At 44.5% G+C, this 27,734-nt stretch overlaps 10 protein-coding genes across 10 annotated transcripts; 7 read left to right on the top strand and 3 right to left on the bottom strand.

The window, feature by feature from the left end:
* Window positions 1–60: 60 nt before the first annotated feature.
* Window positions 61–1,885, bottom strand: SS1G_10985 (hypothetical protein; the record flags this gene model as incomplete). Its single annotated transcript, XM_001587695.1, has 3 exons — window positions 61–361; window positions 415–1,645; window positions 1,699–1,885. 3 exons carry the CDS (start codon window positions 1,883–1,885, stop codon window positions 61–63), a joined length of 1,719 nt encoding a protein of 572 aa, XP_001587745.1.
* A 1,780-nt stretch (window positions 1,886–3,665) lies between these two features.
* On the bottom strand, window positions 3,666–4,272 carry SS1G_10984 (predicted protein; the record flags this gene model as incomplete). The annotated part of the gene is made up of 3 exons (XM_001587694.1): window positions 3,666–3,858; window positions 3,987–4,024; window positions 4,072–4,272. The coding sequence occupies 3 exons, from the start codon at window positions 4,270–4,272 to the stop codon at window positions 3,666–3,668; spliced, it is 432 nt and encodes a 143-aa protein (XP_001587744.1).
* A 278-nt stretch (window positions 4,273–4,550) lies between these two features.
* SS1G_10983 (hypothetical protein) lies at window positions 4,551–9,470 on the top strand (the record flags this gene model as incomplete). The annotated part of the gene is made up of 2 exons (XM_001587693.1): window positions 4,551–9,295; window positions 9,350–9,470. The coding sequence occupies 2 exons, from the start codon at window positions 4,551–4,553 to the stop codon at window positions 9,468–9,470; spliced, it is 4,866 nt and encodes a 1,621-aa protein (XP_001587743.1).
* A 615-nt stretch (window positions 9,471–10,085) lies between these two features.
* SS1G_10982 (hypothetical protein) lies at window positions 10,086–10,979 on the bottom strand (the record flags this gene model as incomplete). The annotated part of the gene is made up of 1 exon (XM_001587692.1): window positions 10,086–10,979. The coding sequence occupies one exon, from the start codon at window positions 10,977–10,979 to the stop codon at window positions 10,086–10,088; it is 894 nt and encodes a 297-aa protein (XP_001587742.1).
* Window positions 10,980–11,524: 545 nt separating this feature from the next.
* SS1G_10981 (hypothetical protein) lies at window positions 11,525–13,161 on the top strand (the record flags this gene model as incomplete). The annotated part of the gene is made up of 2 exons (XM_001587691.1): window positions 11,525–12,523; window positions 12,574–13,161. 2 exons carry the CDS (start codon window positions 11,525–11,527, stop codon window positions 13,159–13,161), a joined length of 1,587 nt encoding a protein of 528 aa, XP_001587741.1.
* Window positions 13,162–13,754: 593 nt separating this feature from the next.
* On the top strand, window positions 13,755–15,303 carry SS1G_10980 (hypothetical protein; the record flags this gene model as incomplete). Its single annotated transcript, XM_001587690.1, has 3 exons — window positions 13,755–13,809; window positions 13,869–14,401; window positions 14,452–15,303. 3 exons carry the CDS (start codon window positions 13,755–13,757, stop codon window positions 15,301–15,303), a joined length of 1,440 nt encoding a protein of 479 aa, XP_001587740.1.
* A 2,292-nt stretch (window positions 15,304–17,595) lies between these two features.
* SS1G_10979 (hypothetical protein) lies at window positions 17,596–18,987 on the top strand (the record flags this gene model as incomplete). The annotated part of the gene is made up of 3 exons (XM_001587689.1): window positions 17,596–17,654; window positions 18,081–18,377; window positions 18,450–18,987. The coding sequence occupies 3 exons, from the start codon at window positions 17,596–17,598 to the stop codon at window positions 18,985–18,987; spliced, it is 894 nt and encodes a 297-aa protein (XP_001587739.1).
* A 761-nt stretch (window positions 18,988–19,748) lies between these two features.
* Window positions 19,749–19,922, top strand: SS1G_10978 (predicted protein; the record flags this gene model as incomplete). Its single annotated transcript, XM_001587688.1, has 1 exon — window positions 19,749–19,922. The coding sequence occupies one exon, from the start codon at window positions 19,749–19,751 to the stop codon at window positions 19,920–19,922; it is 174 nt and encodes a 57-aa protein (XP_001587738.1).
* A 1,628-nt stretch (window positions 19,923–21,550) lies between these two features.
* Window positions 21,551–21,739, top strand: SS1G_10977 (predicted protein; the record flags this gene model as incomplete). The annotated part of the gene is made up of 1 exon (XM_001587687.1): window positions 21,551–21,739. The coding sequence occupies one exon, from the start codon at window positions 21,551–21,553 to the stop codon at window positions 21,737–21,739; it is 189 nt and encodes a 62-aa protein (XP_001587737.1).
* A 2,846-nt stretch (window positions 21,740–24,585) lies between these two features.
* Window positions 24,586–27,371, top strand: SS1G_10976 (hypothetical protein; the record flags this gene model as incomplete). Its single annotated transcript, XM_001587686.1, has 4 exons — window positions 24,586–25,066; window positions 25,128–25,615; window positions 25,662–25,936; window positions 26,096–27,371. The coding sequence occupies 4 exons, from the start codon at window positions 24,586–24,588 to the stop codon at window positions 27,369–27,371; spliced, it is 2,520 nt and encodes an 839-aa protein (XP_001587736.1).
* Between the last annotated feature and the right edge of the window lie 363 nt (window positions 27,372–27,734).

Here is a 27,734-nt window from a genome sequence, read left to right as displayed (position 1 = left end):
CCCTGGCAGCTAATCCATACGCCTCCAAAATCCCAATTGTGTTAGAGCCCAAGTTATTAATCACACCTTGGCATTATTCTTCGCACTAGCCTCAGCCGTCAACACCAATGCTCTTGGAGCATCTTCCTTTGGGATATACAATTCCACAAACTGCAGGCAGTCCGCAGCATTGAACTCCTTATTGGTAAAGAGCTCGTTGACCTGATCTTTTGTCTTAATCTGGTGAAGTTGGTATTTGCCTTCTTGGGCGCCGAATGCAGGTACTAAATCTTTGTGCTTCCAGGCTGCTATGTCGTTGTATTCTGCTTCCATGCCGTGAATGAACCGCTCGATGGTATAGCCATCATTACAGATCACAAAGCTATGATTATCATTAGCCATATTGGTTATGATCGGATTGGTGAAGGGACTTACATGATGGGCTTCAATCCAAGGCGAATCATCGTGCTTACTTCTTGGACTGTGAGCTGGAAACTTCCATCACCGACAAATAAGACGGTTCTTCTGTCATTCCCAGCATCTCTTGCAGCTAGCGCAGCACCTTGGCAGGCACCAACGGAGTATCCAATACTACCCCACAACACTTGGCTAAGAGCTGTGACTCCCTTGGGAAATTTCGTTTCCCAGATACCAAAATTGGCTGTTCCAGTTTCGGTGATTACAATATCATTCTCCTTCAAAAACTCACCTGCCCTGGGCCAAAACCATGCTTGCGTGATGGTGTCTGAACTATCCTCATTTGCAGTGACCTTGTTTTCCATCTTGGGCCCTGGAACGGCAGAGAGCTTTTCAAGGTCAATTTTGTTAATAATCTTCTGGAGAACTCCTCGCATGTGAACACCCGGGTATTCAGAATAACGAACAACAATGGTTGTGCTGTGAAAGTCAATTGTGTTGAGCTGAGAGGTCTTGTAGGAGAATCCAGCGGTATTGAAGTCGCTTTTGATTGCTCCAATTGTCAAGATGAGGTCTGAAGACTCAACTCGATCTTTAACATCTGGCTGGCTACCACTTCCAGCATAAACACCTCCATAGTTTTCGTAAGTCTCATCAACAGCTCCTTTGCCCATTGGCGTTACGAAGACAGGCAACCCAGTCTTCTCAATCAATCCATGCACCTCCGGGATGACTCTATGTCTAATCGCGCATGCATCGACTAGGATGATAGGATTCTTAGCAGCCTCAAGGTACTTGAGAACTACGTCAACAACGTAATCCTCCTTATCTGGGTCATTTGGAGGCAAGGACAAGTCGATAGGTGTCTTCAGTCGTTCTCCTTCGACCTTCTTTTGAACCATATCTGTTGGCAAAGAAATGTAAACCGGCTGACTATGGATCCAGCATTGTTGTAGTGTATGATCGATCAAAGCAGCCGCTTCGTTGGGATCATTGATCTTAGCCATTGCGCAAGAAATCTCCTTAAACATATCCGCGAAAACATGGAAATTTCCATTTCCAAGCGTGTGATGTAGAAGCATGCCATCCTTTTGCGAAATTGTTGAAGGAGTCCCAACTATGTGGACGACCGGGACCCGTTCGGAGTAGGCGCCGGCAATAGCATTAATTGCTGAGAGCTCTCCCACACCAAATGTAGTCATGATTGCGGAAATCCCTTTCACTCGAGCGTAGCCATCGGCAGCATATCCTTCAAAAGATGGTCGTTAGGTATGGACTGTTGGGTGATGGACCAAAACTCACCTGCATTCAACTCATTGCAGTTACCAACCCATTTCAACCCAAGTTTAGGAATGTAGTCAAGAGCAACTAGATTGTAATCTCCTGGTAAACCATGAATCGAGTCAATTCCAATTTGCTTCAATCTCGTAAAAAGATACTCCGCAATATCCACTGGGGATTTGAGGGATTCGGTTCTGAGGTCTACCATATTGATTGACAATGGCGGGGTTGCTGGAAGTGGTAGTTGTGAGGTATGCAGAGCTTTGAATATTTGAATTATTCTTGATAATGGTATTTTGTGGAAAGAAACAGTAGATGAATGAGAAAGCGACGGGGTTCAGAAATGAAATACGAAAGCGGAAAGTAAACTCTTGAGTCTTTATAACTTTTCCATAGAGAGCCGTTTCTGCCGTCGATACCGATAGCAACACCACCCATTAAATCACCCCACCAAAAATGACGTTGTAATGAGTTCTTTAGAGCTGCAAGGCATGATTTAACTCCACCATGGCTTATTAAGTCAGCCACATACAATCATCCACCCAATACAAATCTTGATTATAGAGACCCGCATATGAATGTTGCGTGCAAACGACTGCATGTGTTGTGCATGTGTTGAAAAAATGAGGTTGTTGGAAAGTGGTCTCATGGAGATAGCAAGGATTAGAAAGTTCAAAATGTTTCGATTTATAGCAAGAGCATTATTATTGCCTGACATTGACACAATGGCACACTGACAGATAGATATGGGTTGATGTGTGTATGACATATCTAGAGGCAGAAACTTGGAGGGGAAGTGAGTAGATAGGCCGAGATGGACATTTATTAGTGCGCTGATGTTACTATTGAGTAGGAGTAATATGTAGTTTGGCACACCAAGCACTTTGATTTAAGCTTCGTACCTTGCGGGTTTTCCGAGTGCCGCTGTTGGTCTGTGAGGAATGCGAAACGAAATTGGCAGAGCCAACAATAAAAAGTCGAAGTTTTTCTTGTGTAGCATATATACCTAGTACCTATTAATGAATAAATGAGCGAATGGATGAATGGGTGAATGTCATATTTCAGTGGCCAAAAATGTAGTAACGTTACTGAACTACCGAACACCTCCTTTAATCAGTAGAATGTAAGCTGTATCTCCTGTGCCTCTTTTGGTCCTACCGACACGTTTTCGTGGGTGAATAGGAGGTGGAAAGCAGGAGGCAGATGGTAGAAGGGAGGGAGGAGGTAGAGCGAGATTACAACCTACCCAACAGTATACTTACTACCTAGTATGTGATAAAATATTCTCTTGATTTAATCTTAATCTTAATCTGTTGAGTGACGCTCCGCTGGCCCTCCGGGAGCCACTGCCGTGGAGGCAGAGTATTTGGCTAGGGAATATTACTGTAAATAGATACGTGTATATATACCTGGTATTTATATATATGTGTGTATACCTAGTATAAAAGGAAGTCTCCTCCTCATATCGTCTTTTGCGCCAACACTTGCCAATAACATTTGGGTCCGAGTCGGTTAGAGCTGGAATACGATATCCTCATCCTATAATCCTATACCACCTTCACCTCAAGCCTCCATAATAGAGTTAAAAACGCTGTCTTGCCCTGGATTCCGAAACATACGCCGTACAGAAGCAAAGAAGTGTGGATAGTTCGGGTTATTAGCATGAATGAACTGTGGCTGAAGCACCTAAATGGCTGATAGGGAAAACCCAAGCGGGGGGTAATGGAATGATTGTCCGGTACTTTAACTACTTTAACCTTTCTCTAGGTGCACTAGGAGCCCGAAATCTTTAGCGCTGTTTGGAAAATCCCTATGTACTTCCTACCAAACAACCCAAATCCTAGAATTGTCTTTATCCCATGAAAAAAATTACATAGCATCCATTTCTACCCATATCTGCCATCGTTAGAAATTATTTACAGGATTTTTAGTACCTACCTTTTGGCTCCGATTTAAGATTTCCTCTCTCCCAAAGTTTATATTATATTTTATGTAGTCACCCAGTCCTCGAATTTGCGACAGCTCTCAGCGCCTATCCCCGTCACACCTTGGTTGGTTATCTTTGCGAGATTGATACATTCCGGACAAAGGCCAGCGTTGCGACTTTCCAATCTCTTTGGACTCGCTCGAACTAATTTAAATATGCGCAGGCGACCATGAACCAGCGCCCTCGAAGCTCTTCTACAAGATCAAATACAAGCCATTTAGAATCAAGTTGCGCTGTGCAGGCGTCACCTCGAAAGGTACCCTCGAAAGCGGAGCTTACAGTTCCTGAAAGTCTTTTACTTCTCAACAACGTTCCAACGTACGCAGTGAGTAGTTCTGCAAGTCTTCTTATACCTACGGCCTACGGATCAGGTTCATCGTATCCTACAATTGTTGCGTCAAGCTCACCCTCGCGACCCAGAGCTCATTCTGCAGCGACCAATCTAGCACCCCCTTCTGTCTACTCGCCTGCCACTTACTCTCAACATTCTGCGCAATCCGGCCCAGATCCTTCAATGTATCAACCAGGAAGATACCCGTCGAGCGGCGACCAAAGGCAATATGGGGTCCCAATTCCACCTCCACCTCCGCATCCCATGTCCCCTCCATCTCAATCGCATGTGAATCAGCTGAACGTGAACAATATACCGCCACCGCCGCCTCGCAATCCTCCACATCTACCTCCTCCACATCTACCCGGTCCACCACCTCTACCCACAACGAGCTGGCAGCAATCTCAGCAAACTTGGCTAGTCAACAACAATAGATCATATCCTGGGCCGCCAGCAAATCCCCCTGGCACAAGCCAATACCATGCCTACAATCCCGGTCAGCATCATCAACCTGCGGTGTTATCGATAGGCCAGCCTCAGCCAAATAATGAGCAGATGTCAGCAACGTATATACCGCGTGGAGAGTCATTTGGACCTGGCGTTGGGATACCTGCTTTGGGATGGAGTAGCCAAGAGAGCTTTAAGGATAGTGCGGACTTTTCTGCCGTCTCGGATAGCTCAAGGGGGACACCATTAGATGACAGTAGTTATTATAAGGATCGATCATATCCGTCGCAGACACCCCACCGGTTTAATAATATCCATCTCCCGGAATATGATTCTCCAGGCCCCCCTACAGCAACCTTGATGAATCCACAATTGTCCTCGGCCACCAATAGAGGCTTGACAGCAACGTCAAACAATTCACACCAACATGCGGCCGGTAATAATGCGAACACACCAATTTCACCAAACGACGCGGGTTCCCAATGGTCCATGAATCGCGTTTTGTTGTGGCTGGCCAACAATCACTTTTCGAATGATTGGCAAGAAACTTTTAAAGCGTTGAATATATATGGCTCCGTGTTTCTTGAGCTAGGCAGTGTTCATGGTGGTAGAGGTAATTTCGGGATGATGCATCAGCAAGTATATCCACGGCTGGCAAAAGAGTGCTCGAGTAGTGGGACTGGCTGGGACCAAGCTAGGGAGCGCGAAGAGGGGAAGAGAATGCGGCGTTTGATCAAGGCTATTGTGACTGGGAAAAGCATAGAAGGCAGCAAGTCTTCGCAAATTCGACGGCAATCGTCTGCAGCCAATCTCATTGCAAGTGCCAGTACGGATGGCACTATGGATAACTCGCTCCATCTGAGCCGCGGAAATGGAGTCTCTTTATCTACACCGAACACAGCAAACGGCGATGATAATGGCGCTGGAAAACAGATGTTTACAAGTTCCGGACAAGTTTTGGGAACGAGAAGGTTTTCGGGAAGAAGTACCACTATGCCTATTTTGAGCAATATTAATACCGCAGAAGAGAACGATTTCAATAATAGCCGAAATGCCCATCGAAATGTTTTGAAAAACATCGATAATGAAGGCCGGCGGCATAGCCCGAGCGCCAGTAATGAATTCAACGAAGGTACTTTTAAGTCGCAGCCCCTTCGTCTAGATGGAAGCCCAAAGAGCGGTAGTCCTGCTGGGACATATGCAACGCTTCACACGCCAGTCGGGCAGAATTTGTCGGCCTCACCTCGCAGCGCCGTTTTTGGCCATCGATCGAGCAACAGTACCGATTCTATTTCTTCTAGTCAAGCAATCTACGGATCTGGGGTACCATCGGGTGCTAGCCAAGCACTCAGAGGTGGAATGGGGGGAGCCGTCGGCGAACTCAACCTTGTAAGAAACCAGGATAGTCGAAGACATGGTGTCGATGTGTCGCGCCCTTCTCCCATGGATGGCGAGCGCTCCGCAAGCTCAGAACAACCCAGTTCCGCAAAAGAATCGAAAGGTTTCCTCAGTCACTGGAGGAAGCGACGAGGAAAAGAAGATGGGTTTGCTCCATCACCAGAAGACCAGAATCTTGATTCGCCCACCAGCCCATCCCTAGGCTTTAAAGCTGCACCTTTCTTGGGTAATGGTAAGATTAGCAACTCTAGCGAAACTTCCCTGGACCGACCTTTGTCCACATTCTCGGCGTCAGAGTATGATAAATTTGCTCACAAAACCGGTTATCGGGGTGTACGAGCTACAGGAAGAAGCTATGTACTAGTAACTACAGACGGCTGGAACTTTCGCTTGTGCGATCTCACGGAAATCGACAACGCGCAGGATCTCAAGGCTACTATTTGCTCGAACTTAGGCATTCATGACTCGGAATACACACAAATTTATCTAACTGAGCTAGGTAAAATGGAGCATGAAGAAGCGCTAGATGATCATAAACTTCTGCTTTGCAAAAAGACCAAAGCTGATCAGTCTGGTAATCTCAAATTTTTTGTTAGAGGCCCGGCGAATTCCGCAATATCACTTCCTGCCTCACAGTTCACCGGCCCTGGTGTGAACTTTACTACCGAAGGGAGTGGACTTTCGCCTAGTCTACCACCAACGGCGCCTCTCGATGAAGAAGCTTATGCGCAACTCAATGGAAATAGAAGACGATCCAGCTCGTCTCCGCCTACTTCACGGCAGAACACTGTCAAAGGCGGAAGTGCACCACAAAAAGACCAATCTGTGCCCGTAACCGAAACACCAGACGCACTTAAAGAGCGTCTAATGGCGTATCGGGCTTCGCACCTTGGAGAGAGAGAGATACCAGAAGCTGATAGACAAGCATTTATAGCAATGGCATCCGCAGAACACAAAGCCGAAATGGACCGGAGGCAAAAAGAATACCTGGCCAAGAAGAAGGCGATCAAAGGTACGCCAACCACTGCGGATGGTCCTGTGGGCATTGTTGGTCGTAATGTTGATTTTGACCAACCGCGGCTGTCGCCTTTCGAAGATAAGAAGCCGGATATTCTTTTCCCCCAAAGAAAGGCCCCACCAGTCCCGGGAGAGTCAGCTACCTTGATTAAAGCCAACTCTTTGAGCAAGAAAACTGGTCAGCAAGTTCTTTTACCGTGTAGCGATGTCGATAGCGAAGGCAAACATTTATCCGGAAGTGACTCTTTGGAAGGATCTGGCACTAAACGGAAGCCAGTTCCAGCTTCGCCTATAACTCCAGGAGGTATAGGTGCTGCTCTCTTCGTTATGGGCAAGGGGTTCTCAACACTAGGCCATCCAACAAGCACTGTGGCTCCAGCCAAAAAGTCGCCTCCAATCGACGGCTCGGAGAATCATGGCAAAAATGCTATGTCGATGGTCGATCACGGGAACACTGGATCTGGTAGGAGCAGCCCTAAATCGAGTGGCACTCCGGGCAGCATTACCTGGGGCAAAGGCGATACACCATTTATTATCCCTGATTATGCTGTAGAAGAAGAAAGCTTATCGGCAAGCATTGGTACATCTTTGACAGATCCTACTACTGCTGCAATAGCTAGAATGAAGGAGGAAGAAATTCGAAGAGGCCCTTCTCGCGATATTAGTCCAAATAGTGCTCACATATCTGAACTCACAGTACCTGGAAACCGGAAATCTTATGGTCCCAACCTTGACTTCACCGAGGCAAGCGTTGTTTTTGATAAGCCTCCTCAACAAGTAGAGCAAGAAGACTCCGACTCCGACTCCGACTCTGGTTTATTTAGCATACCAATACAAAAGACGCAGAAAGCCAAGGAGAGCGTCAGTGGAGATAATACTTCCGGCATCTCCAAGCGACCAAGTTTGACTGTCAAGACCGCAAGATCCAAGAAGGGCCTTTCTGTATCATGGGGCTCACCTCAACAGGATAGCTCATCCTCATCAAGCCTTTCAAAACTTCCCGATTTTGACAATCAACGCAGAGACGAAAGCGAGCGGACCACTGAAGAAACTGAAGAGGAGAAACAGGCAAAAGTGCTCCGTAGACGATCTTTCGCGCGTACCGATACCTGGGCTCCCAGACCTCCCGAGGAGAATATCCTTAAGAATCTCGAGGACTTTTTCCCTAATCTCAATGTGGATCAACCCATCATGGACGAGGGTGTCGGTGGTTCCCCACCAGTTTCTCCTATCGCAGAGCAAGATACAGTGGAGTCAGCTACAGCTACAACGCCTTCCATGTCTTCGTTGTCAATCACTGGACCTTCTATGCTTTCTACGCCTGGCACAAGCCTTTACGGTGACGGAGACACACTCGGGTCAGACGAATCGACTCTAAAGGCACTTGAGAGATCGAGCTCAACGCAAGGTGTTGCGCATCGCAGTATTCGACGCTCTGGTGGTTTAGGCCGAATGAAGTCAATCCGTGAAGTGGCAAGAGGAGCACACGAAGCAAATAAACGTTATACCTCAGCTACGGTTGCCCCTGAAAAAGGCGACAAGACTTCAAGCACGATCCAGCGCCGAAAAAGTACTAAGATGTTTGGTGCTAACATTGTGCAAATCAAACCGCAGCGTGGTAGCCTACTCATTCCTCAGATCCCACAAGACACAATACCTAAACGACAAGCTACCTTTCGGTGGTTCAAAGGTCAGCTTATTGGAAAGGGTACTTATGGTCGTGTTTACCTTGGTATGAATGCTACAACTGGAGAGTTTTTGGCAGTCAAGCAGGTTGAAGTCAATCCTAAAGCTGCTGGAAATGATAAAGAAAAAATGCGTGAGATGGTAGCTGCGCTAGATCAAGAAATTGATACTATGCAACATCTTGATCATGCTAATATTGTGCAATATCTCGGTTGCGAGAGAGGCGAGATGTCCATCAGTATTTTCCTGGAATATATATCTGGTGGTAGTGTAGGAGGTTGTCTTCGAAAGCATGGCAAATTCGAAGAAACCGTGGTCAGCTCGTTAACTCGCCAAACTCTAGACGGATTAGCATATCTCCATCGGGAAGGTATCCTTCATCGCGATCTCAAAGCCGATAACATCTTACTCGATGTGGATGGAACGTGCAAAATTTCTGATTTTGGTATCTCAAAGAAGTCAGACAACATCTATGGTAATGATGCGTCCAATAACATGCAGGGATCCGTGTTCTGGATGGCTCCTGAGGTCGTTCGATCACAGGGCGAGGGATATTCGGCAAAGGTCGACATTTGGTCACTTGGCTGCGTTGTCCTAGAAATGTTAGGTGGGAAACGACCTTGGGCCAAGGAGGAAACTGTAGGCGCTATCTACAAACTGGGAAGTCTAAGTGAGGCGCCGCCGATTCCGGATGATGTTGCTCAGGCCATCAGCCCTGGGGCTTTAGGTTTCATGATGGACTGCTGGACTATGTATGTGTCTCCTCTTTCCCAACAATCTACATTTTAACTGACGCTATTATATAGTATTCCCAGCGAACGTCCGACAGCCGAGACCCTCCTTACCCAGCATCCCTTCTGTGAACTGGACACGCACTACAACTTCCTGGATACGGAACTTTACGCCAAGATTCGCGGCACATATTAGTTAGACAAACGGCATTTCCACAACATCCAGCCTTTACAAACTACATCTCAAGATAACTTATTATCTTGAGGATCTCAAATCAATATTAATCGGATTAGGCCGCGCTAATCTATCTATACGCCGTAAACTTCTATATTTGCATGATTTGAAACATTTTTATAAAGCAAGCGTCACGATTTTGCGGGTGATAGACTGGCCGCTGGAGAAAAGTGCTGTATTTGATACCATCTCTTTTGTTTGTATCGTTTCTTTTTAGTGCATCGGTGCATATGCGAGGGATTTACAAGGGGATTCTTGAATGGATAGATCGCTCTATCTACGGTTTATACGATTGGTCAGCATTTGAGTGATATGAAAGCAAGCGACATGGTGCGAAGGATTTTGTATATATAGTCGGTTCTCGCAAAGATGTGCTTTAAACATGATTTTCTTCTTGGGGTTGTATTTTTTAAGCAAATGGCATACGTCTAGGTATGTCGATGGTCAAGGAACAGGAGATAATATAACGAGATGCATTAGATGCAATTGGCCTGTTCTCGACCTTCATTGGGACGGCTTCATGAGTGTGGTGCATTCGTTTCTAATCGTGAGTAATTCGAGCGGCTACCTACCATACTATCGTCTGCTCTTTTTGGGACTTTCTCTCTCCACTAGTCCCTCAAATAACCCGTCTCTTTCTCTTGTAAAGTCCCTCAACTCCATTCTCAAACTCTCTAGTTCCAGTCTGGCCAAATCAATATCTTGTGGTAAACCGTGGAATGCCTTGACCTGCGTCTCCAAATCCTTGACTCTCTTTAACCACTCTTTGAATTTCTCCTCTTCGGCTTTGATAGTCTCAACAGTTACTTTCGGAGTAGATGTATTGGATGAAGATGATAGAGTAGCTATGCGCTCGCGGATTTCGGGCAATTTGCTGCTGAGGATTTTTGCTTTGCGTTGGAGGTCGACTGTTTGTTTAGGGAGGTCGTCGGGGGCTTGATAAGAGGGAGATTGGAGAGAGGCGATGAGGGTACTTAGGTTGGTCAGTTCCGTGGTGAGAGAGCGCTGGAGGGTAGCTACGCGGGAGCTGGCTTGAGAAAGTGTGTAGGATGTTGTTTGTAAGGAGAGGAGTTTGTGGCCGATGAGTTCGGGGGAGGGAGTGGATAGGTTGAAGGTCGTCGATAAGGATGCGAGGGTCTCGAGAGAGGTTTGACCTTCTGGAGTGAGGGAATCTTCCAGGGTATGTAAAAGCTCGGCATTTGCGTCGTTTTGAAGGGAGGTTTGTATGGCGGTAAGAGCCTTTTCCCGCGATCGAGCTAAGAGTTCCTGTTCCTCATCTGCAGTTTCGTTAAGTGAGGCGAGAGAGAGTAGCGCTTTGAGCGTAGAAGGATTTCGTTCGAAGGATGGAATGGCCTGACTGGCGAACTTGATCGAGAGCCAGCTATCAATATATGACCAATCTTTGGCAGCTGCGAGTTGCTGGCGGGCAACTGTGGGAGAGAAGATCGTTTCGGGCGAGAGATGGGACATGATTATTACTGAAGATCGATTCCCAGATATAAAATAGAAATGTGAATTTGGATGAGGAAGAATATCGAAACTTTTAAAAAGTTCTGTTGCACATCTGTAGCGTGGAGATGAAGATATATTATTTTTATGAAAAGTATGGAGTAAACATTGACAACAAGGTACTCATCCTGTGGACGAGGCTGAGGTACGCTAAGCAGGGATACTCGGAGGTACTGCCCAATTAAACCTAATTAAGACAAGGCTCCAGATAATTTTAACACAAAGATAATGCAAGCGCCACATCGGTTCCAGTTTAGTTTACAGCCTCTCAAAGGAATTGAGTTCCCCCCGAATTAACTCAGTCGAAAGGCCAGATAATTCTGCCGATTTCTCGAACATCTTCCACGTGTAAATTAATTTGTTCATATTGTTGTTGACTCTTCCTTCTTAAAGACTCATCATCACTCACTTCCCCTTTCTTATTTTTCCCTGACTCTTTACTCCATGCTTTGAGCCTTCTCTACTTAGATTCGTCGTAGACGTTAACCTTAACCCATCCAGTCAATATGATTGTGAAAGTAAAGTTGTCGGTCCTTGCTTTCGCAGCAACTCTCTTATCCTCAAACTCACTAGTTTCTGCTCTTTCTGCGAATGACATCCCATCGGATACCCCAATATCATCTTTACTAGCATCTGCCAATGCGCATTTGGCAAAGGGCGAAACAAATGATGCTTTAACTTATTATGATATTGCGATCGCCCGTGATCCATCAAACTATTTAAGTCATTTCCGTCGCGGAGCTGCCTACCTGTCCCTCGGTCGAATGGCCCAGGCTGCTCAGGACTTTGATAAGGTTTTGACAATCAAACCAGGCCATGAGCCGGCACTATCACAACGGGCGAAAATTAGGGCAAAGAATGGCGATTGGGAAAACGCAAAACAAGATTACCTCGCCTTGGGCGCATCTCAGGGAGCCGAAGAAGAACTCGCAAACTTAATTGAGGCCCAAGGTGCAGCTAGCTTGGCGATGGATGCGGAGAAGAGCCAGAACTGGGAAGAATGTGTGACACAGGCTGGAGCTGCAATTATGGTTGCGTCGAAGGTGGTATCACTTCGCAAAACCAGAGCCCATTGTCGTTTTGAGCGCGGGGAAGTCCAAGAAGGAATGAGTGATCTAAAGCATGTTTTACAGATGCAGCCAGGACTTACGGACCCTCATCTCCGGATTTCCACGATTAACTTTTACAACCTAGGGGAATTGGAACAGGGTATGGATCAGTTGAGGAAATGCTTACATTCAGACCCAGATTCAAAGAGCTGTAAGAAGTTGTATAGAAGAGAGAAGACCATCGACAAAAACTTGGCCCAGGCTCGGAAGTTTTTTGAAAAGCATCAATACTCGAGTGGAGTGAAACTCCTCGTCCCATCTGGGGAGGACGTTGGATTGGTTCAAGAGATTAAGGATGATCTCAAGGAGTTCCGAGAGTCTGGCATTATCCCGGAGCATGCGCCAAATCACCTTGTAACTCAAGTTGTGGAAATGGTTTGCCAGGCTTATCACGAGGTATGTTTGGAGAGTTGGCGACAAATTCTATTGTAACTAACACAACACAGACCAAGAATACCAAAAAAGCTGCTACATACTGTGACGAAGCTCTTTCACTCAACGAAAACTCTCTATATGGGCTTCTCCACAAAGCCCAGAAACACATGGAAGCGGAGAACTACGAAGCTGCAATATCCACCCTCAATACAGCAAAGGAACATCACCCTGATGCACAGCAGATTGGGGGGCTCTTACAAAAAGCTCAGGTAGAGTTAAAGCGAAGCAAAACAAAAGACTATTACAAGGTTCTAGGGGTATCCAAGGATGCTGATGAGCTTCAAATCAAGTCGGCATACAGAAGAATGGTAAAGCTAAACCATCCCGACAAGGCTCACAAGCAAGGAGTTAGCAAAGAAGAGGCCGAGAAGAAGATGGCAGCCATTAACGAAGCATATGAAGTACTGAGTGATCCTGAATTAAAGGCTCGTTTCGATCAAGGAGATGATCCGAATGATCATGAGCAACAACGAGGCCATCCGTTTCAAGGAGGTAACCCATTCGGTGGCGGTGGATTCCCTTTCCAACATAGCGGTGGACATGGTGGAGGTCAACAGTTCAACTTCAAGTTTGGTCCAGGGGGGTTCAATTTCGGTTAAGAAGTTAGTCGGATTTCAGTTGTTGGTTAAGCTTTTCAAGTTGACAATGATTCAACCATTCAGTATATCTGTAAATGATACACAATGTGGCTCGAAATATGTGCCGATTAATAGCGTTCAAGAGATTCTATTTTCCCTTCAAAGGAATCACTACCTGGAAGACCAACCAAAGAATGAGGGGTGAATTTTGCGTGATATATGTGATTGTAATGTAATGAGATGAAATGAAATGGTAAATAACCATTAATTTTGGTGAATCATGACAAGGCTCCGTTCGTCATCAGCCTTGTTGAATACCAGGCGCTAACTTTTTGCATTCCGAGTGCATCGGCATGGCATTGACTTTGGTTGCGGGTCATTACAAACTTCATAAAAGTACTCGAGCACCAACTTTCTACAAACCGTGCAACAGTGTTCATTGTCTGTGTTGATCGCGACAAACTGGAACTTAATTTACGACTTGTCTTGACTGTACTGCCCATTCTATTTCCTCGACTTTATTAATATTTTGCACATAAGAACTTCGGGATGCTCTTACGATAGCATAAATACTCACTCCTCTACGATCTCCCTTTCGGTGTCGACCAACCAATATGGATGGATTCGAGGTCGCATACACTTTAGATAATGAACAACAATTCTGGGATGGTATGTATATATAGATCTCTTGAGACTTGTGTCACTTTGGTGTTAAAAATTGCTTCTAGAAATCGATGACATCGTTTCCGCGAAATGTGCCTCGCATCAATTAATTGATAATGCATTGCGATCCTACCTACAATTCACAACCAACTTTAAAGAGGAATATCTGCAATCAGAGTTCGACGTCGCAAAATGCTTGCACAAGTTAATGCAGAGCGAACTGTTCGCGGCGAATAAGGACTACGTGAGGACGCAGATTGTCTATAGTCTTATGCAGGAGGACATACCAGCTACCCTGCATGTGATAGCGAGCTTTCTACTATTCGACGGACGTCAGAATGAAGCAACTTTCGAGATGATGAACAAGGAGGGTTGTTTCCCAAGATTATTGGAATTGGTTAAGAAAGGGAACAGCGATGATCCAACTTTGCATAGACTACTATTGGAACTTTTGTACGAGATGTCAAGGATGCAAAGAATCAGTTTCGAGGACTTAGGTCAGGTAGATGATGAGTTTGTCGCATGTCTCTTTCAAATAATTGAAGAGCTATCAGATGATGTTGATGATCCTTATCATTACCCTGTCATTCGGGTTTTGGTAAGTCCCTGCTGAAGATTTTATGCGTCGACTGCTAACAGCTTCTCTAGCTAGTCTTGAATGAACAATATATGGTTGCTTCTACGTCAACGTTAGATCCATCACATTCTCTAACAAATCGAGTTGTTAAAATTCTCAGCCACAAAGGGTCATCATATATGACCTTTGGGGAGAATATCATTCTTCTACTCAACCGCGAAACTGAAACCTCTCTACAACTTCTGATACTCAAGCTTTTATATTTATTGTTTACTACAAAGGCTACCTACGAATACTTCTACACAAATGATCTCCGCGTCCTCTTAGATGTTATAATTCGTAACCTTCTCGATCTCCCTAATGAGTTTGTTTCTCTTCGTCACACATATCTTCGAGTCCTCTACCCATTACTTGCACATACACAATTACAACAGCCACCCCACTACAAGAAAGATGAAGTAGTAAAAGTTCTAAGCATTCTTGGTGGATCAGGTAATGCACATTGGGAGCCAGCAGACGAGACCACGATACGACTCGTCGAGCGAGTAGCCAAAGTTCCCTGGCTCCGAGATGATGACATCAGCGAAGGCGAAGTAGCACGGAAACTTCTCGGTATGAGTCTTTCACCGTCACAAACTGGAAGCTCGGTAAGTGTTTCGGATGTGGCTGCTGTCACAGAAAAACGCGGTGTCCAAACACCAAGTCGGAAAGCAGGAAGTGAAAGCACCGCACATGATCACGATGCGCCAGTGATGGCAACCTCAGACGAACTTCAGAGGAAGAAACGTGCGCTGCCTCCACTTCCACCGACGGTTAGAGCAAGTAATTTGCAGAAAAAGGTACCACCAAAGACACCCCCGAGGAGGAGAACGAGACTTAAGGCTATGGTTACACTGCCACCTGAGGCGACAGAGGTTGAGTAATGGAAGGTGGAAATTCTTGCGTGCTATAGGCGAACTTGGAGTTATCGTGGGGGCATTAGTATTAGGATGGGAAGGTCTTATCTGTGTTTCTCCATGAATGCATACAGTGGCGTCGGAGCGAGGAGCGTTGGAAAAGGCATTCATCCTCATTCAAACATTGCGGTTACATGGTAGTTATCGAAAGTCTCGGAGCTACCAAGTAGGACACTTAAATTCTGTGGATATTGAGGGTCGTGTATATTCTGGGCGTAGATGGCATTCACCGGCTTTGAGCACATATTCATTACTTCATTTTGGGCTTGTCTTCTAGCTCTTCCAGACACCCACCGCGTTCTTCTATGTGATGAAAATCAATGAACAATGAATGAGTATTCATCCAAGGGCGTGTTCCCGTCCACTTTAGAGGAGGTCTTTGCCTTGCCTCGCTTATCTACTCTTTTATGAACTCGTCGCGTAAAGGAAATTGCTCGGGTTAGTACCTCTATCAGTATCTACTGGTTAGTCTATCTTGGTATCTTAACTATAGAGTTTTGTAGTCAAAAATTTCTCACAGTTTCTATTTGTCACTAGAGCTATCTACACAGTCAGCAAGCCGATTATCTCTTGATAGCCTTTCCTGATATAGATTTAGAGCTGTAACGATATTATACTGGAGGCAGCGGCTGCCTAAGGTTTCGTCTGGTTGGTAGTTGTGGGTTAAGGCTTTATCACTGGTCTTCACTTGGAAGTGAAGTCGTTACTAGATCAAGTAGAATGTAGGTAAACTAATTGATAACTAAGTTGAGCACGAAGCTCCTTAACTACGAGACTAAATGAATGTTTATATACCCTATATCATCTTTTGAGGACCCTTGGGACCCTAAGGTCCAAAAGGTCCTCAAGGTCCTCGAGGTCACGTGAATTAATGAATCGTGACAAGAGCCTTGATAGTAACCTTTTTAAATATAATTATAGAGTGATTCTTGAATAATCAGAATGGTTTCATTTTAGTCTTATAGAACTATTGATTTTACTGAATTTTTAAAATAAAAATTAGTTTTAATAAATTATATTATATTTTAATTTATATTAAAAATCGTTTATAAATAAATGTAAAAAATTTAAATTGTGTCCTAACAAAGCCACCCCCTAAGAATCTAGAATCAGCTATCTCTAAAAGAATAAAATTTCTCTGACAGCAGATGCTTTCTGTTACAACGGCTTCTGGCCTCGTATCATATGACCACATACGAAGTCATGTGATCCCTTCTGTTACGTGACGGTTGTTACCCACTAGTGGCTCACGTGCACTAGCCCTGTATATAAAGACCTTCTTACTTAGAATCTTCTTAGTTCTTTAGTTTTAGATTCTAAGTAATTGAATTGACTCCGTTTACGACTTTTCCGTCACACCTTCGATCCCTTCGATAAAGGGATTGTTGGGTTTCTTGAGACTAGAAAGAGCATCAGATTGAATTGATTGATTCTCTAGCTAAGCAGTTAAGCTGCGAGCATATATTCAAAAAATGAAGGAATAGGTTGGGTATTCGGCCTTCGGAATTAAAGTGCTTTGAAATCAAAATATTGAAAGCAAACAAACAGTATACCAAAAAGGAAAGAATGAATTAAAAGTTGAGTTTTGTTTGCTCGTTATATGCATATGCTGCCAAGATCCCAGGAGGTCAACAGGGATCGAAGGGACCGAAGGAACGATAGGCATGAAAGTCTATATAATCAAGATGGATTTCCTTTGTATAGAGCTTCGTGCTCAAGATCAATCATTTAGTATACTCTACTATTAGTTACGAATTGCATTATTGTCATTACTTTAAGTCCCTGCTTGACGCCTAGTTATAAACCACCTCGAGAGCCTAGAGCACTTCCACGTGATCTAGACGGCAAACCTCGTAACACTTTCTAATAGATTAAATATACTTGGTTTCTTAACTCTCTAAATATCTCTACTGGATATTGTTAGGAAAATTTGAATATTAAACTTCGAAAGACTTGTCTAAACAAAACTATTCCCCTTACAAGAGTCGCTTAGAGTAGGTAGTGGAACCTATCTTTTAAAATAATGATTTACATGATACATCACGAATTCGAAGGATTATATAAGCTGATTACCTTGATTGGTCAAATTCATTCCATTAAGCAAACGTGTCCATGGATCCTAGGGGAAACCGGATTTTATTGGTCGAATTTTCGAACCGGTATAACCTAGCTCTACTATAGTTTGAGTTGGTTAGGGTTATCAAAAACCTTAAGTCTTGAATAAACTCTCTAAGGAAAGAGTTATTAGTGGTTGTGATAATGACTAGTCGAAGCGGATTATCGGTGATTGAACACCACGGCTCATTCCCCGCAACCCAGTGAATTAATGTGAATTAGTGTGAATCATATGGCAAAATTTGAATAATGTTGAATAATGTGGCAGAATATGGCAAAAAATGTATTCCACCCTCTATAAATATGCTGTTTTGATCCCACTCCATTCCATTCCAATACAATACAATTCATTTGGTTTACATTAAGCCAACCAAAGCCACAAACTTTGATATACATACAGTTCACCAAGTACCATACGAATAAACCACTACAGCATAACCTCAAATTGCGCCAAACCTCAGATGACATCTAAACCCATCTTTAACGCCGTTGACGATGCCTTCCTATCGGAACGGAATCTTGTGAAGCCAGCAGTAAATAGAAGGAGCTAATTGCATCCTCTTTCTCGCACTCCGAGCCGCTCTCCTCCTTCGAATCCGGGGGATCAGAAGCTCAGCAGTAGATGATAGAGTCTATACCTTGATACCGAAATTCCTTGACAACAAGGAAACACTGGAATGGCTCGGCTGGACCTCCCAGAAAGCTGTTGAAATATGGGCACGATGGACAACAATCAATACAGTCGAAGAAGGCCGCGGTACTATCTTTGAAGTAGAATTTCTCGAACATGCTACCGGCCACATTCCCTATAACGAGCTCGGAGACAGTGCAGACGACTGGGAAGAACACATGAAGAATTGGGGCGTTGGTTCAGAACTCATCAACGCTATTATGGATGCCGAGTTTTTGAATGTGAGGTTGACAGAGTCGGCTCATCATTAGGTTAGAGACACAATGGAGATCCGATATCTAAGTTTGGAGCGGATGATGAGGGATAGCGACTCGAGAGCGGAGAATAGAGACGCCCTCAACACTAGTGTCGCAACCGACACGGCCTCAAGAACATCCAATGTCCCAGGTCACCTAGCCTTGTACAAGGTCATCTCCACAGACCGAGTAAGAAGGGATAAAGAGGGCAATATTGAAATTGGCTCTCTAGTGAATGGGACTCCGAGCGACTTCCGAGGCTTTGGAGGCACAATGCTTTACTTTGCGCCAGATCTCAAGATTGCGGAGCATTATCGTAACTATATCAAACGCCGAGCACCAACTTCACAAGCGTTGATAATCCGATTGAGTCTCTCAAATGCCTTCATAGAGAAGCTTCCACCGCATATAATCGAGTTCGGTGACTTGTGGAGACAGGTTATCCACACCTGTCGTTCTGGTCTTAATTTGAAGGATAACTTGAAGTATATTCATAGACTGCCTCTCATCATAACTCCGATAGCCCATTCACCAAATATAGCTATTGCAATGCTTCAAGATTGGCAGCAGGTTGTGATTGGACATGTTTTGCGTCTTGAAGGGCAATAAAGCACGGCGGTGCAATACATTTTTCAGGAGTACGATACCGTAGAGCAAATCGAAGAAGTATGCGAGCTGAAAGTGGTGGCTTAATCATGGTTTCGATCTCCATGTTCGGCGGGAAATTCATATCATCAGCTCCGCAGAGTTGATGCACTGTCTTCAACGACGGGACAAAACAACCTCGTTCTGGTACGTGGAGGACCGATTCACAGCCGAGCTTAGCGGCCTGGGCAGAGATGCATTGAGAGAACTGGTTACTGATTCAGAGTCAGCGTCTGAGAAATCAAGTCTCCTAATAGATAGGCTGCAAGCCACACGGCGGGCGCTCTCCCCCCTTTGGTGGATTTGATGGCATGATCCGCATATTCTCTGATCCAGCGCTTCTTGAAGAGGTTCGGAACTTGGCTCGAGCAATGACGACTACCGAACAATTGCCTCAAATAGATATTTTTCAAAGCAAGATTAATCTTCGCAGATTGAAAGATGCGCCAATACTCCTGTATGCTCAACAAGAAGCCTTACGATTCCGAGCTACGGTACCAGGACCACGTATGGTCATGGAAGATATGATCGTTGGGGACAACCAGTATTTACTTAAGAAGGGCTCGATTGTTATCATAGCCAGCAAAGCATTACGTTTTGATGAGAAGACATAGGGAGAAAATGCCGATTCATTTCGTGCAGGTTGCTTTTGTGGCAAGGTTCCTGGACATGCCTTTCGAAGTTTTGGCAGAGGGGTAAATTTATGTCCTGGAAGAGATTTCGCTATGGCAGAGGTAGCAGCGCTCGTGGCAATGCTAGTAATGAGGTTCGACGTAATACCAGTGGGGAAGACCTGGGTTGAACCCGGTCAGGATCTCAACAACATGTCCGTTCAGATGACTGCTCCACCCGAAAGGAAGGTCATGGTCAATATAGTAACAAGGGAAAATTTAAGTTAGGAGAAATGGTGTTTTGAATGACCGGGGAAGTTTCCAGCCGGAGGAGGGACTATAAGATCTTTATTATTATTATACGGCAGATTGATTGGTTGATATAAGCCCAGATGGCTCTTGAGTAGGGGTAGCCCAAATGATATAAGGGACCCGGAGCACCAATTGCCAACGATGTTAGTTCCAAAATCCAAAATTGAACATTGAAGTTGATTATCCAAATCGGTCTATTGTATTGACACTTGATTATCCAAATCAAATCAGAACATTAATAGTTTATTGCTTTGCGGTAGCAACGTTAGAATTATTGATATGAAGTTTTTATTACTATTATTATAATAGAATTTTTGTGCCATTCTAGTCGTGAGTTGCTGCTGTTGTAACATGAAATATTTACTCTCCTATGCTTCTTTGGAGAAGACATGTGAGCACCCACAAATATGGTAATGTGACACGATGGAAGTTTACTAATACACCAAAGATATATCACGCAACAAATACCATCATTTGGAAGAACACTAGAAGCTCTCTAACGGTAGTTAGCGCATACCTCCAAATTTACCTCCTCTTTTTATGAAGAGCGCTGAAGAAAAGCGGAATGCTGCCTCGTAGCATTATACAGGAACCTTGTCCGGTACTAGTCGCTGCATCAAGAAAGTCACCCACCGCAACAGACAGGAGCCGATCGCTCCCAGCCGATGAAACTAGAGATTGGACGGTCTCCCGAGCTAGAGTGTACTGTAGATACACACATCCAAAGCCAGAAGCCGAAAGCAGCCTTCACACAGTTTGTTTCAGGGAGAATCGTAATGGAATATGAGTTTATGAGACAAAAGCGAAAAGAAAGGTGTGATTGTAAGTGAGGAGATGTGATGCTATAAGTGAAAGAAGACCTACTAGGAATCCAAAGTACCAGGGCGCAACCGTATGTACCGATGAGAGGTGCACCCTAATATTATGGATAAGTGGAAAAGGAGCAGGATCATATATCTCTACAACGAAGATAATAGTATTGAGAAATAATGATGTATAATTTAAAATCAATTTTGCTTCGCATTTATACCTTACATGCCTATTTAGATCTCGTGGAGGAAGTGTGTAGCACCATGGAACGATTGATGGCCACCACGACTTATAACACCACTTTGATAACGATGGTGATGGCAGCACCATCAGCAACCAGCCCATTCTCGCAATTGCACCTCCCTTCATGCAAGTTTCCATCTGACCTGAGTCTTCTACTTCCCCCGCAAGCAGGGTGGACAGGCTAATACTGTCAAGGAGAAATGCATATACCCGCTGACCTGAACGCTTAACGACAGTCTCAAATTCAGCGGAAATTCAGCGGAAGCACCTCTTGCACTTTAGCCCTCTCACAGATCTCAATCCAATTATGTTCTCGGCATCAACTCCTCCCTTCCCACATTTAAGCGACACTTGGGATTTCGTCTGTGTAAAAGGAGATTTTTAACGATTCAGCTTGGCGGGCTTTCCTGATTTCAGACACAATTTCTTGAAAGTGACTCAAATTTACACAGAGTTGTTAGCTACCTGCTCCAACGCTGTTGCTGCAGGTTATGGATTCGAGTGGCAGACTGGAACCTCAAAGTTACCCCACGCCACTTCGTCATTTGGTAATGACCATGTTCATTTATGGCTGTAAGAGAGGTCCTCTAAGCTCTTTCCTCGCGCTTGGCAATTGCTTCTCATGGTACCATAGCGCCAAAAACCATGACACCGTGCTCGACTTCGAGAACAAAGCGATGGCAGCTATGAGAGACGATAATGTTGAGGGAGACGGGGATGATTATGCAAATTGCTGTTGAACGACGACATCGTGGAGAAGAAAGGCTAGGAAGTCGAAATCATTGAAGCGGAAATGGGATACGCAAGGTATTTTGTCACACGGCAACTGTTGTGATGCCCTAGCCAAGGCTCTGATCAATAACAGACGACCATGACACTATTATTAATCATGGAATTGAGGTTGTACACTCCGAGGTCAAACCGTTGAGATTGACTTGGACCATCTTCAAATTCTTTTCCGTGGGTCAAATGGTGGGTAGCTTGTAAGGATGACACAGACCCAAATTATTGGAATCAAATTATGGTTCTTTTTAGAATTCGATATCCTTTCCATCTTCGAACGAGTTGATGCTGATCCTAGAAGAATACTAGGTAATTAAATTATGGTTCTTTTTAGAATTCCATATCCCTTTCCTCCTCCGAACCAATCCTGATCCCAGAAGAAGAATTAGCGAAATCATGTAACATTAGCGAAAAGGTTATGAAAAGGACTGAAAAAAGAAAGAAAACCTTTTCAAAATTTGGTAGACCTGTCTTAATATTCTTACTACCTCGTCGGTTCCTCCCTGGACATACTGATATATTGAGACTTTGTCTTGGCTTTGTCTCACATGTCTTAAACGGTACCTTTCTCAAGCTTCTTTAAGCTTTTCCCCGTGACTTCGATCTCCTTGAGGAAGAAGCAGGAAGAAGCTGGAACAGGCTTGATGATCGAGTCATTTTGCGGGGAACAGGATAAGTGATGGGATCCCAACGGGAGATCATCGTGCTAGACTCAATCAAGTAGGAGACACCCATGATCGTAAATTGGTATGGGGCAAGTGTACAGTAGTGGGTGATTTTTTCACGGTGGGTCTTGCTGTTTCCTATTAAAGGGCCTGGTACCTAGTACCCAGTAAGTAGGGAGTCAGTAGCTAGGATTCGGGACTCGGAGGTATGCAGATTTAAATTTGAAAAAGCATCGTTGAGATCCATATGTAAAATTACCACCTACCTACAGAGATACATACATACTTGCCTAGTATTTTTAGAGCACGTGAAACACGAAAGATATTCCTAGCTATGCACGGAGAAGCACATGTGAATATGCATGTGGCACGTGGCTAGATAAGGAGAGAAGGGTTGGTGGTTGTACAGAGGAGAAGCGTCAAATAGCCTAACCTAGATGATTATAGAAGATGATGCACAGTACATAGGGACCTAGTGATGCACAAGTACGGAGTAGCAATGATGAGCTCTTGGCTAATTCCCCATTTCTCCCTGATGATCAAGCTTAGTCATCAACAATGTCACCAATCAATTTCAACTGTGAAATATACTCAAGTATCACGGTATCATCAGGAGGTTGTTATTTCAAATACATAGCACCGACGAATAAAATAGTGAGGGAGGTGATCTTCACATCAAGTTGGAACGGTTCACCTGATTCGTCAATATCCAATATTGAAATTATCTTTTCAGGCCAAAAACAAGATTCCCTTTTCATTTTCCCCATCTCGGATCTAAACGTTTGTCCCATTCATTGGTGGGTCGTTTGTAGAATTGAGATTTGCGTTTTCAGTAGGGACTTTTGGCCTCACTAGTCCAGTTTAAGGTTTTCTCCTTTCCGCTTTTGTTTTTGCTATTTTGTTTTGTTTTCTTTTGTTCCTTCTTCATCCATCGATCCATTCATTCATACCCGACTCGACCCCTCCACCATTTAAAATCCCCCGGTTCTATAAAAGTGGGGTAAATTATCCACGTCATGGGGAAAGTTCTCATTACGAATCCTTGGAATCTTGAAATGCTGGAATCCTGGAATCTGGTCTACTATCATAATGTAAATCATTGTATCACCCATGAAACGAAGATTAAATTTTCACATTTACTTTTACCGTACTCGTATCTATGAATGAATGGATGGTTGGATGGATAGATAGATTGGTATGAATGAATGAACTTCCAAGTAGAGACATTTCAGATTGGTGAATGCTTAATTTGTGTACCAGATACCTATAGGCTATGAAGCTATTGATCTTGATCAGATCTTGATTTACCAGGTATAGTAATCCATCCATCCACATCACCTAGTAGGCTAGCACCTCCCCTCCTAATATCTTTCCTCGGGCAGTATTTTACAAAACACCTCTAGAAGTAAGCATACCATACCATACTATACTTATTAGGTACACTATATTGATCTTTTATATTCATTGACACTTCGGTGCAGAAAGCGTCATAGAGTTATCATTTCTCTTTATTCGATTTGCCTCACAAAGCAAACACATACCTACATAATACACACACACACACACACACACACACACAGACTCACACACATACATATATACATACCTACATAATCCCTGGTACATACAGAAAAGTCATCGGTAAAACCCCCTCATCCCCCCCATGAACGAGTCTCCTGCTTGTCATACCTACATTACATACTAGTCATTCCTCCCCCTCCCTTTCTAGCGTAACTCGCAAATTATCAATTATCACAGACTCACAGTATCATTCATTCATTCATCCATCCATCTATCCGCCCCGCATCCGTAACTTGGAGGGTTACGAAACATACTGTACTATATGTACTATATTTAATTACTTACACGAACCTTACCTATATTATCATTTTTTTCTCACACCCGGAGAGTCATTTATTTTATTTACCTTACCCTACCCTACCTTACCTACCTACTAGGTATTCTCAAGATCATCTCAAAGTTCCTGCTTCTTTATTGTATTATCGATCCATTGCTGTGTCTAATGTCTTGGTCCCTTTTTAGCACGCAACCCAGTTTAGTTTGAGCCGCTACGTCAACAATCAACCCACCATCAACTTCCCTTTCTCCCGGATTTGAACCTAACTTTATTAATTGTCATGTCGACTGTTAGCACCAATTCCGCAATACCTGCCCCTTCGCAATCACATACAGATCGAGGATACGGCGCTGCAAGTACCCCACGAGCTCGTCCACAGTCTCAATTCGTGAATGGAGGCCCTGTAGTGACGGATTACGCCACAAACGACCTTGAGCCTCCTGCAAATAGCCAGAACTCACACGGAAGATTCAACGAGGAGTGGGACGCAAGTCAACGAGGAAGCTCAATAGTAGACGGCAATATGCATCGATCACATTCAGTTATGTCGCAAGGCGATACCTTGATTCCTTCAAGAGGCGGAACCCTCAAAAAGAAGACTTCTTTAAAGAGAAGCAGTAGCAAACGCAGCTCGCGAGCTGGAAGTGTTCGCAGTTTGGTCGTTCATCCGCAGGGTGACATCGATGAGTTTCACAGTGCATTTTATTCTCCCGTTCCTACCAGCGGAAATCCGACGGATATTTTGGCAAACAGATTTCAAGGTATCTACCGACAATTTCTTGACGTCGATCACAATATGCTAATTATCATTTCTAACTGCAGCTTGGCGTAAAGTCCTCAAGGATCTTATTCTCTATTTCAAAGAAATCCAAAGTCAGTACGAGCACAGATCGAAGAGTCTTTCAAAGGTCTCGAATGTTATCAACAACACGACGGCACCGTCTGTCTTTTTACCAACTGGTGGGATTGATGATGCCCTCCAAATCCTTCGCAACTATCACAAGTCCGCAATCGCAGAGGCAAATAAGTCCAGGGACATTGAACAAGATGTCATTCTTGCTTTGACAGGCTTGCGCAGCGATTTACAACAGAAGATCAAGGAGATCAAGGGTTTATCTGGTGACTTTAAAAATTCGGTTGATAAGGAGATGGAAGCTACTCGAAAAGCTGTGACCGCATTACAAGAGGGTTTGGGTCAAGCGGATGTTAATCCTTCTCAAATGACGGGCAAGCATGATCCATACTTGCTCAGACTTGCTGTGGACCGTCAGGTCGAGAAGCAGATTGACGAAGAGAATTACTTGCACCAGGTATGTTTCGTATATGTGCACGGTTACTCGGCTCTAATATTCCTAGGCATATCTCAACTTGGAAGCGTCGGGGCGTGAGCTCGAAGCCATTGTCGTCGGCGAGATTCAAAAATCTTACAACGCCTTGGCAGGCATCCTGAAGCGAGAGGCAGATACTGCTTATGCCGCCGTGGATGAACTACGCACGGGTCCTATTGCCATGCCAAAAGATCATGAGTGGACTGCATTTGTCGAAAATGATGAGTTTTTCGTTGACCCAAAGATCCCTGTAAGAACACCAGAAATTATAAGATATCCTGGCCAGGATAACGAGCTCGCTGGGTGCATCAGAGAGGGTCTCCTAGAGAGAAAGTCCAAGTTCCTAAAAGTAATTCCTTCCAATTACAAGCATGTGACACCCTGCTAATTTCAATGTAGTCTTACACGTGAGCGATTAAGTAAAAGTGATAATCTATAGTTATGTACTAATTTTGATTCTAGTCCCGGCTGGTACGTCCTTTCTCCTACTCATCTACATGAGTTCCGTTCTGCGGATAAACTTCAGGCGCCCATCATGTCTCTCTACCTCCCTGAGCAAAAACTTGGCTCTCATTCAAACGAGGGAGGATCCTCCAACAAGTTCATACTCAAAGGTCGCCAAACCGGGGCACTACACCGTGGACACTCTTGGGTATTTAGAGCAGAGACACGTGATACCCTACTTGCTTGGTACGAAGACATCAAGACTTTGACGGAAAAGTCCCCACAAGAACGTAATGCGTTTGTGCGTCAGCATGCGCGCAGCGTTAGTGGTACATCTCAACGAGCTAGTTCCATCAGCAGCGACGGAGTCATGGACGAGGAGGACGAAGAACCGTTTTCAGCACATACGTCAGCCATTATAGGCACTCAAGGACTCAAACAAGAACAGAAGCGTCCTGAACCAGGTGGGAGATTTCCCTCAGATCTACAAGTCAATGCGGCGCGTGGCTTACAGGCTCCTCTCTCGCCTTCTAGCGGCAGTTCCAATTTTGGAGGTGAAGCAGATGATGCAGTAACCACTGCTGCAGCTCTGCCCGCAAGTGGTGTTAGCCATAATTATGGAGAGGACCCTAATCCCGCGTCGCCGACACACGCACAGATGATAAATCAAGCTGCTAAAGAAGATGGTGTGAATCCTTATACTTACGAACCCATTCAGAATATGAACATTACGCGTAATAATCAACACGAGTTACCTACCACGGTCGCAGCCGCCGGCCTAGGCGGCGCCGCTTTAGGCATTGCAGGTGCAGCCGCATATAACGATCGCGAAACCCAAAAACAACGTGAGCAAGCAGCCATGGAAGCAACCGTCATAGCCGCACCTGACGCGGATCAACTTCGAGAACAGGCAGATAAAGAAGCAACTATGATTGCAGCGCCCGACGACAATACATACGAAGGCAAAGCACAACAACAAGCAGACTTGGAAGCGATGGCCATGGCCGCTCCCGATATGAACATGTCTGGCGGACGTAGCCTCGGTGATAGTAGCGCAGCCCCTTGGTTTAACGAAGCACAGGAGACGGCAGCTTTAACAAATGCCACAACTACTACTGAACCACGGTCAGTGGAGACACTCCTCGATCCCCTTGCCAAAGATCTCGGACGCCCGACTTTAGCTGCTGGACAAAATCATCAGAGTGTCCAGAGTATCAGTCAATTACATGTGCCTGGAGAATTTCCCAGGCCTAGAAAAGAGGCAGAAAGTTCTTTGAGTAGTGAAGCCATATAGAATGTTCCTTTTTTTCTCCCCTAAATTGGTTCTTCCTTTTCCATTTTGGTAGGATAGGATTGAGTCTCAATGGAGACAAAAGGATTCCAAAAAAAAAAAAAAAAAAAAAAAAAAAAAAGAAAAATTTGTGCGTGTATGCTGGCGGAATAGCAGGTTCTGTAGTGATTGGTATGGTATATGGAACGGGATGGCATGGAATTGGATGGATAAAAGGAAAAGAGGAAATAGCGATGAGACTTGGGAAAGGGTTTGATGTGGTATGGTACGGTATGGCATGGACGGATGGATGGATGGAGGTGGATGGTAAAATTCCCATACTGCCTTTGCTTGAGGAGATTGAGATGGAATGCAATGCAATGAAAT

The sequence above is a fragment of the Sclerotinia sclerotiorum genome, genomic scaffold (genome assembly GCF_000146945.2).
Source record: "Sclerotinia sclerotiorum 1980 UF-70 scaffold_17 genomic scaffold, whole genome shotgun sequence".
Classification (NCBI taxonomy): Eukaryota; Fungi; Ascomycota; class Leotiomycetes; order Helotiales; family Sclerotiniaceae; genus Sclerotinia; species Sclerotinia sclerotiorum.
This window is presented reverse-complemented; position numbering and strand designations above follow the sequence as displayed.